Below are 10,105 nucleotides of genomic sequence, written 5' to 3'. Positions count from 1 at the left end.
GAGGCGAACCGAGGCGAACAAGCGCCTCATGAGTTATATCTAACAAACAAGAAGGGAATGAAATAACGCTCCAGAGATGTGTGTGTTCTCACATTTACGATTCGGCTTATTTTTTAACACTCAAAGTCATTCTTTTAACCTTAAAGATGCAAACTGTCTTGTTTCTCTGCAGTGGCAATGGGGGAAACGTCATAATTAATACATTGGGGAGCAAAAACCTGCCACCTTCCCAATGGGCAGATACCAGTATGACTGTTTCTATGCTTTCTTTCCATTGGGAAGTGGGAACTTTTCCACTTATTTACATGTGAATACACCATTAGTCCCCAGAGGTACTTCAACATTTTAACTTTTCAAGCTGACTGCTTATTTTATGCAAAGTTTAGTATGAACACGCAACTTGGGGACTTCATAGAGTTTGTAGAAAATATGGAAAAAAAACATCTCTTCAGAAAACTGTAAAGGAACATGTGTGTGTCTCACACTTGGTCGAGAACTTTTTTTTTAAGTTATTCTGGGAAAAAGTTATGCATTAAGGAAGTAGAGCACAGAATTTCATGAGGAAAACATCCAGAGTCTCTTGATCCTCCTCGCAACTTTTTCCCCACTCTCTCCCGGCATGTGAAAACAGACCTGCTCAGAATTTCAGCAATTTGTCTCTGTGCTGCGAGTTGAGGAGTTATTATAGTTACGAGGAAAACCGCTTCCGACTGATCCGACACGTTTGCTTAAACTGCAATTATGAAGGCGATCTTACAAATGTTCCAACGCGCAAGGGGGCCAACAGTAAGTCGCACGAATGAAACGGTCAAATACAGCAATGTGAAGGAATTTGCACCTCTCTGAAACCAGTCCTTGTAAGGAGCCCGGGGGATTTGCAGGCCCGTTCTTTTCTTCACGGCTGCAGCACGGTTGGTGAAAAGGTCAGAGAGTGGAAAAGCCATATGAGGTAAAACGGTGACGTGGAAGTCTTCATATTGGGTTTACAGGAAAATTAAATATTAAGCCAGTTTGAAAGATTTAGCTCCGGTGGCTCTGAAGGCAGAACGTTTCTTATCGAGATGTTCATCATGTAGACCTGTTCATCCTGTTCCGTGTTTTAAAATGACGCGCTCCGCCAGTGATAGATCACGCGCGAGCATAAAAACGGTAAACATTGTGCATATATGAAATCATCTTTATTTTTGAAAAACCAGAGAAAGCAGGGGAAAGGAAACCCAACAGTGATAGATTTTTCTTTTTAAACTATTTTGCCAGCCAGGGAACTCACCTTTTATTCCCTACAAAAAACCCTGATGATTGTCTGACATTTTTCTTTTATTTTTTTGCAATAATTCTGCATATTCTGTTAAACTTTGAAAGAATCCAAACCAAAAATAAATCCAGCGTGTGGGCTCATCCATGGACTTTTCGAAACCTTTGGCATGCAGACCTGCGTGTTCCCCGAGTCACGGACAAACGTGTGATGTTTGATAACATCCAAACTGCATAATGGAAAGAAACAAAACACACCAGTGTGTTTCCCTCCCCATTATTTATATTATTCTTAAGTTTTCCAGCTATGGGACTTTGTTCTTATTGGGTCTTCCACATTTCAGATATTGCTCTGCTCCAACACGCCAGGTTTGAAAAGCTTTTTTTATGTATTTATTTTTTAAACAAAGCTTTCTGAAGAGCTTAATGATGATGTATGAAATGACTGTGGTGTCTCAGAGCAGAGCAGAACTTAAAAAATGCATGACAGCAGCTCTCCAGGGCCACTTCTGTTTTGATGTTATCCAATCCGGGAGGAGGACGCCAGACTGTAATGAATGGCTCATCATTAAGCTTTTTAAAAGCTTTGCGACAATATTCATGAGATGTAGGTAACTTAATAGAATTTTGGACCCAGACAAGCAATGTGGCCCTCTCGTTAAAGAGAAATAAAACCTTCAAGATCTTGAGTAATCAAACTTCTATCCTGCTCAGGTAGAAAAAAACACACTTTAGTCCATATTGATCAGAGTTTGCCAAACTTTAACGTATAACTTCATATTTAACCATGAGGAACCGATTTGCTTTAGAGAACGTCTCAAGACTTCACTCCTCAAACTGGGAAACTACTAAAATATTGAAGAACGAGAAACAATTTGACACGTGAAGATGGAAATGGCAAACCTGCAGTCCCGTCCTGAAACAAACTTTAAAGGAACATTTGCAAGCAAGGGCTCCTCTGCAATTTCACTGCAATCCCATCAAACTGTCCCCGTCGTATGTCGTCCTCAAAAGTAATCGGTGGTGTCGGTTGTGCAATCAAATGGTGTTGCTCGGAAAAAATAAAAAATAAAAATGTCACACATTTAACATTCAGACTTCATAAAACAAAAACAAGACCAAATAAATTCTCGATTTGCAAGTGAGCTGTTAGCGTAGCGAGCTACACCTCCTACTCAGCTGCAGCTGGAGGAGTCTGGGTCGGCTAAATCACAGATGACTGTTCAAACCTCCCTCTGATGTTATTACAGTGGTGGGTGTGCAAATTAACACAAGAGAAGAGGACAACATAACAATGGACGTTGTACTCATCGTTATCAGCTGACAATGTAAAAAAAAAAAAAAAGAAGAAGAAAAAAAAAGACGTATCAAATGCTTTATCGCAGATAATTGCCATATCACTACAGTCTCACAATCTTCATGTCAGGTGTAAACAAAAACAAATCTGCTCAATTAAGCTACGAACGTTAAAGTGTCGTCTGTATGCAAGGAGTGCGTCAAACAAAAGCATCAACCGAACACAACCGGCCACCGGTTTTTGCAGGTGATGTCATCAACGCCAAGTCGAAGGGGGGGGGAATTGGTTGTTTGGATTATTTTATTATTTAATGTGAATCTGAATCACATGACTGAAGAGTCTGCGTGGAGTCGCCGAGACGACTGAAACGAGTAGAGGAGATTGTTTTGTTTGATTGTTTTGTTCTTATCTGGGTCAGAGGTCACAGTCCCTGATTTGACCTGCTTACCAAACTTGTCCAACGAAACATGATGGCACTGAACAACCGTCATTCAATACAAAGTCCAAATTGAAAAGATGGAATCAATTTCTTTTCAGTGGCTGCTTGATTCTGTCATCCCACTATGTTGCAGTGGCACAAGGCAGAGCTGGGCAATTAAAAAAAATAAAAAATTAAAATGTTGGGATGCTTGCATTTTTAAACTTAAAAAGTGAATAACCAGCATATACATTTAAATTAATTCAAAATTGTGTGAACAACATTCTTACTATGCATTTCATGATCGCCTAAAACTTTTGCACAGTGCTCTATGTTGATTTTGTAAAATTACAAATGCATAAACAAACTAATCAGCACTGAAATTTCCAATGGCGGCACTGCCTGTGCTAAAGTATACACTAACCCATAAAACCACACGCCATGTCCACTGACACAAATGCAACAGGTCATTACTTTTCTTTTTTTTTATGCCGGTCCAAAATTGTGTCTGTTACAAATTAAGTGTGAACCACTGCGTTTAAATTTTCGATGGGCTAAAAATTGCTCCGCTTTTGGGAAAAACGCCGAAGTATCGTTATTGTTCACTGGTTCAGATGTGTTCGGTTTTGGCTAGTTTCGATTCACTCTTTGAAACCTGGTGGGCGTAGAAGCAGATCCAGAGACGGAGCTAATTGCCACTAATGAGAGTAACACTGACCCGACGCCGGTGCCCAGACAGCTATCTTCAATTTCTCTGCGAATGTGATCCGTTACTCGCAGTCCCACTGACTGTAACCTTCTCCTCGGCTATCATTCTGCCTGGAGCCCCCGTCTCGGAGGAACCTCGTTATGAAAAAAAAAACATCAACAAATGTGAGAGAACAAATGTGTGAAGATGCAGGTGAGTCAATCATGCAATGAAGAATTTGGCAGGAAATTATGAAAAAAAGGAAAATGTCTCATTACAGCATCCTCATAAGGGGCTTCGATGCCAAGGCTACAGTCATCATTAAGACCCACAACGAAAAAAAATGTAAAGTGAAATGAGAGGTAAAGCACCATCCCTTCAACCCCTCTTTCAAATACTTTAGTATTCAGTTCGCCGTCTGTTCTTCGCCACCTCGTCTCCATCTGCCCTGGCTGATCTGGCCGCACCTTCACCTCCACCAGTCTTCAACAGTTCAGACCTTGACGTTGCCGACAGACAGGCGAGAGACAGACATGGCCGGTATTCGTTGTGTCCCTGTGTCGCAATTTCCGAGCGCCGACGAGCCGGCGGGCTTCACCTCTGGAAGGGTTTACGGACCTTCTTCCGCCTCCTGGGCGGTTTGCCGCCCTCGGGCCAAGACTCGGCGGGCTCTGGCCGCTGACCGCCGGGCATGAAGAAGCTTGTCGGGCCCGGAGGAGGGGAGAACGGGGGAGCTCCAGCACCGGGCGGGGGGCTGTGGGGAGGACCTGAAGGGAAGAAGCTCCCGTTGGCGGACGTGTCGTTCGGTGGTCCTCCCTTGAAGATTCGATTGAAGAAGTCCTGCAGGTCGGCGGGGTTTGTGGGACCCGGGGCGTGCTCTGAAGTCGTTCTGCAAGGAAAGTTACAGCGGTCAAGGGTTTTTGTGGAGGAGTTATTAATGTCTCTGCTTTTATTAATCTTTATGTGACAAAAGCATGAAAGAACAAAAATCATGGGCTGATTTGGTGTGGAGTTTATAGCTTTATAACTTAATATTCTGTTAATATATTTAAGATTCCGAAAGCTTCATCCAACAACACACAACACTCCTCCAATATCATTTAAAGTAGGACCCTATTAACAGCGGACTACTGATATTTAAGCATTTTTGTCAATTGAATGTACAATGTGCAGTGGCTGTGTGAGTACAAAGTTATGCATCGACTCAGTCAAGATAATTCCAACAGCAACTGCAAGAGAAGCGCGTCTGTTGTTCGATCACTCAGTTTTCTTCTCGACTGTCTATGTTTCACCTGCGGGACGTACCTGTGTCGCGTGGCGTTGCTGTTGTTCTTGGAACCAAAGGAGATGTGATACGGTACACGGTGTGTGTCTGGAGAAATACCTATTCTTTGGCAACCGGCCCACTCTGAAACATGACGGCAGATCAAATGAATACACGGAGACAAACACAAAAGAAAAACAAAAACCCCAAACAATTTCTTGCTTTGCCGTTTGGATTTCTTTCTTTGTTAACGATGAGTGAGACACAAAGTCTTCAACCAACAGCTGATCCTCACCTGTAATGTCGTACACCTTGCCATCCATACAAGCAAAGTATGTGATTCGTAGACCCAACATGCTGGACTCGGCCCAAAGGTCACCCTCCTCGGCGCTATGGCAATGATGGCACTCGCCGCAGAACCGGGCCTCAGCGGGTTCACGATCCATCTCAAACCGTCTGCGCGCACACACGCACACACGCACACACACACACACACACACACACACACACACACACACACACACACACACACACACACACACACACACACACACACACACACACACACACACACACACACACACACACACACACACACACACACACACACACAAATAAAAAAAACACACCATAACCACACAAATGCACAAACTACACCATGTAAAAAGGTAAGACAATTTGGCTTAAATTGAGCGATACCGCCATATCTGGCAACACAGGTCAGCAGTGTTGATCCATTTTCAAGTGGTCGTTAAATGCGAGACAACAAAGTCGAGACGACATGACGAGAGGATGAGGAAAAAAATAGAGCACAGCTTCCAACATTTTGGCTGAAGGCGCTTCCTCCAGCACGTATCCATGGCGTCAGTCACACGTCAATGTCCCATTAAGAAAAATATCCAAATTGCTAGCACGTTTGATCGAGGCCTCGGTCTGGCGTGAAAAAAAAATCTGAATTTGGTCGCATTTCCCTGCAGTGTGAACGAGGCTAAATAGGATTCAAACCAGGACCCACACACTCTAAACAGTTTATGCATGAGGGGGACACACACTGCACACACACGGGATATAGCTACAGTATTTAAAAAAAAAAAAAAATGTATGTGTTGAACGCAATTATGTGGAATTGAACTTGATCTGATAATAATGATGATGATGATGATGATGATGATGATGAGTACCCGGCGACTTACTTGTGCTTTCCTTCACACTTGGTGCACATCATTGTGTTCATGGCTTCCTTCAGGTCGTCCTGCAGTTTAGTGAGGAACTCGTTCATGGACTTTGAGAGCTCAGTCGCTGCCATGCGTTTCCTGTGCAGGAAGCAAACAGACCAATTGTTGACACAAGGTGACAGGAGATAAACTCACCACAGCATTTAGACTTTGTGGCCCAAAAAAACCAACAAAAAACATCTTCAAAGAAATTGCAAAACAGCACACTTTCTTTGCGCCACTATGCTATTGCTGTGTACGTTTTATGAGTAATAATATTGTAAAACAACAGCATCAGAGTAACATAGAAAGGGGAACGCGATGTCTTTTTGAAAACACGAACTTTAGTTATAATTTTATCGTGGTTTGACTTCCAATCGAAGGATTTTCTGTACTCACAACTCATATTCTCGTCGTGTCTCTGGGTTGCTGACAATGTCCCAGGCAGCTCTCAGTACTTTGAACGCCTCTCCAGCTCGTGGGTGTTTATTCTTGTCCGGATGCACCTACAAGAGGAGGGATGCAGGAATTTTTTTTTTTTTAAAGGAATAGATAAAATGAACTCAGAATAATTCAATAGTCATTCGATAGCAACATTTAAACGCATACCTGTACGGCCAACTGTCTGTAGGCCTTTTTCAATTCTGTTTCTGTGGCGTGCACCTCCACGCCGAGCACCGTGAAGGGGTCCAGCTCGTCCTCCGGCACCTCAGCCAGGGCCAGCAGCCTCTCCAGCTCCTGGCCCGGCTGGCCTCTCCCGGCCCTGCCAGGTGACTCGGGTGTGGACGGAGGCACGCGGCGGTCTCTCCTGAAAAGCCTCCGGACTCTGTCGAGCAGGGAAGCAACGCTCTTCCATATTCTGGACTCCTGAAATGCCGTCCAACAGCATTTCCCCCTCTCCCCTCCGATGTGAACCAGCATGCCCTTCGCCCATTGGGAGCCAATAATCACCAGCACGCAGAAAAGTCCGAAACAAGATAAGGCAGCGGTCTTTATCCACTTTACCGACCAGACTACTTTAGCCCACATGTCCGCTCCCATGCATTTCATACGACTCAGAAGCCGGCTGGCGTCCGCCTTCATTCCTGGTACGTCGGTGATCTTCACAAGAAGACGCTGTCCAAAAGTGTGGAGTTTTACAATGCCCTTCTCCACTCCAACCCCACAGTTGTGAGTTAACGTGACGATGATCTCAATCATCATGTGGATGCAGGATATACACCAGACGCTCACCGACTCCGACAGCATCTCCTTGAAAGCCAAGACAAGTTGGTTGCCTGTTCGCCTGCGCCCTCGGTTCTGTTGGTGGTGGTGGTGGTTACGTCTGCGAGTCTGCTTGTGCCGACCACCGCCTGACATAATATTACCTTTTTGCATGGAGGAGAATGGATTCTGACCGCTCTGCTCTAAAACCGACGCGCCACTCCGCAGTTTGCACTTCCTTCTACCTCCCATGTTCCTCCAACCAGACTCTCCATTCATGTGCTGCTCCTTCGCAGCCTCATCCTCTTCTTGGTTTATAACTTGCGAGTCCTCCAGATCTCCTTTTCTATGTTCAAAGCCATCCGACACCTCCTCAATATCCTCTTTGGCCTCCATGGATCCACAGTAATCTTCTTCACCGGTTCCAGCGTGTGACGAAGGAGCTGTGCTTGGAGTTTCCTGAGAGTTGAGAAAGGCCGTGTTCTCCTCCTGCTCGCAGTCATCATCAGTCTCTCTGTCCTCCCATGGACTAGGATCGGCAACCAAGGTAGAAACGCCATCGGGCATCTCCTCGTCGGCATCCGTGACATCCATTTCTTTCTCAATGCTTACAGGCTCCTAACAGCTGTTTGATTGGAGTGCCGTACAGCTGTAATCTCATTGAAGATGGCTTCCTGAACGAGCGCCTCGCCGCAGCATCTTGCCCACTCTCTCAGAAACAAGCCGACTGGGAAGCGGGAGGTTTCGTAGTTCAGGCTGCGGCCACACACGTCAGCAGCCATACATAAAGTACGGAGGGGTGTTGGACGACTCACATGATGGAGCGTGTCTCCTGCAAAGTAAAACATGTATCACTCAACAGGGAGTTATGTCACAACCGCAGCTACATGATGTCAAGGAAACAAGCCACGGACACAAACTTGAAGGAGGGCGAGAAACAGTCAGGCCTTAACCACACTGTTTACAGTGTGTTAACTAGTCCGGTCATATTGGTTGTATCACTTAAGTGTGACGGGTCTTTCAGAAGTTGCTTTTTCAGGCATTAAATCTCTTGTAAAAAACTGACAGCCGTCTTTCAATCTAGGTATTTTCACACATACAGAAGTTATCCTTTTCTCTCTCTCTCAAACACAGGAAGAGGACGACAGTCTTCGAAACCAGGAATGTGGTCACCCTGGTCCTCAGGGGCTCCTGTCCTGCATATTTTAAACGTTTCCCTCCTGCAAAACAACTGATTGCAGTGAGGGGCTCCTTTTGAGGCTTTCTTCGAAGCTTGGTGATGAGACAGCCATTAGATTAATTTGTTTTGAAGCAGGATAACATCTAAAACATGCAAGATGGGGGCATTCCAGGCAGACCATCTCTGCCATAGACAATTTATACAACACAAACATCTCTAATAACCTGTTTGATGGTGTTTGACTAAAATAGTGAAATAGACAAAATTATTACCTACATACTGGATAAAGATTCAAACTGTAAATACGATTATAGTACAATATACCAGGGCTGTGCACAATCGGTATACCAATTAGGATAAATCTTACACAAATGGAAATAATTTAGAGTAAAGATCAAATTGAAGAACATCAGAATATGTCTCGATGATACCTAGACCACACAGATAGTTTATATTCACTCAAGCTGATCAGGAGCAAATAAAGGACATCGACACATTTTTGTTCCGGTCGATAAACGAAGTTTGATTAAAGCTTTCTTGAAAATGGTATACATCACATCTAACGACGAGCGTGGTGTTGTTGAAGCTGTATGATTCCGTGTGTCATATGGCGAGCAGTTCTAGAGGTCCATGCTTTAATGAGCGACAAACACGAGATTCATTCACAGTCGTGTTGTGTTTGCTAACTTAAGTTAGCTAAAGAGCCGAGCGAAATGTGTCTCGATACGAGGGTAAGCACAACTGCAAGCTTCAGTGACAGAAAAAGTGCAAAAAACAGCTAAGTTAAGGCGAGAACGGTCAGTGTCACCTGTAGTTTAATGTAAACAAAGCAGCTTTTCGGACTCTGGACGTCGGTTTGGTGTTAGCAGCTTGTTAGCACGAAGCAATCAAAGCAGAAGGTCTGACTGGCGTTATGGGAGCTAAAATTAGCGTGCCCCTTGGCAGGCAAACCCGACAAATTTTAGACTAAATAAAGCCTGAAATGAAGATTAAAAAGCGACACCACAGCAGGTTACTGTTACCGCATTCCGAATATCAGACAGCTTCCTCCGAGCTAACAGCAAGCAGCGAGCTGAAGCGGCTAATATTAACGGCTTCCTGAGGGTTTTCACCACAAGTCGTGTTTTCAACAGCGGACCTCTCCACTAACAAGGAAAAGTACTCTGCGTTTCTCATATAGACAAACTGGATGGCACATGTACCTCTCAGATAATCGTGTAACCTTGTTTGTTAACAGACAGAGTGTCCGTGTTGTTTTTTTAGCCACTTCTTCTTCGGCTCCCCTTCTTACTTTATTCCACTTTCTTCTTCCTCATCCAATCTCTTCTTCGCTGGTTATTGACGGTTCAGCACGAAGAGAGGGACGCTACCGCCACCCAATGTTTCAGAGGCGAATTGTTCTGTATTTCATTTTCTGTATTTGTTCTGTATTCATTATAACCCTAATGAATTGGGAATCGAATGAATCCTCCTCAGAGGATAGAACACGCACATAATAAATCGAAAAGAGAGTTAACAATAAATGAGCAGTATTAAAAATGTATACATACTAGCTTTACAGTGACTAATATGAGAACAGAAAGGAAA

The 10,105-nt window shown here is 44.1% G+C and overlaps 1 protein-coding gene across 1 annotated transcript; it reads right to left on the bottom strand.

The window, feature by feature from the left end:
• Positions 1–1,212: 1,212 nt before the first annotated feature.
• Positions 1,213–9,824, bottom strand: dnajc14 (DnaJ (Hsp40) homolog, subfamily C, member 14). The gene is made up of 7 exons (XM_080495628.1): positions 9,721–9,824; positions 6,745–8,170; positions 6,535–6,641; positions 6,115–6,234; positions 5,217–5,377; positions 4,963–5,065; positions 1,213–4,546 (listed from the first exon to the last, which is right to left on the bottom strand). The coding sequence occupies exons 2-7, from the start codon at positions 7,930–7,932 to the stop codon at positions 4,252–4,254; spliced, it is 1,974 nt and encodes a 657-aa protein (XP_080351754.1). The 5' UTR covers positions 7,933–8,170; positions 9,721–9,824; the 3' UTR covers positions 1,213–4,251.
• Between the last annotated feature and the right edge of the window lie 281 nt (positions 9,825–10,105).

Source organism: Blennius ocellaris (assembly GCF_963422515.1).
Source record: "Blennius ocellaris genome assembly, chromosome: 4".
In the NCBI taxonomy this organism is placed as follows: domain Eukaryota; kingdom Metazoa; phylum Chordata; class Actinopteri; order Blenniiformes; family Blenniidae; genus Blennius; species Blennius ocellaris.
This window is presented reverse-complemented; position numbering and strand designations above follow the sequence as displayed.

Excerpts from the sequence above, each read along its gene's own strand:
- dnajc14 (XM_080495628.1), bottom strand. The coding sequence starts at position 7,932 with ATGGATGTCACGGATGCCGACGAGGAGATGCCCGATGGCGTTTCTACC. Across the intron at positions 6,642-6,744 it reads ACAGACAGTTGGCCGTACAG|GTGCATCCGGACAAGAATAA; the intron begins GTATGCGTTTAA and ends CTCCTCTTGTAG. Across the intron at positions 5,378-6,114 it reads AAGTGTGAAGGAAAGCACAA|ACGGTTTGAGATGGATCGTG; the intron begins GTAAGTCGCCGG and ends GTGTGCGCGCAG.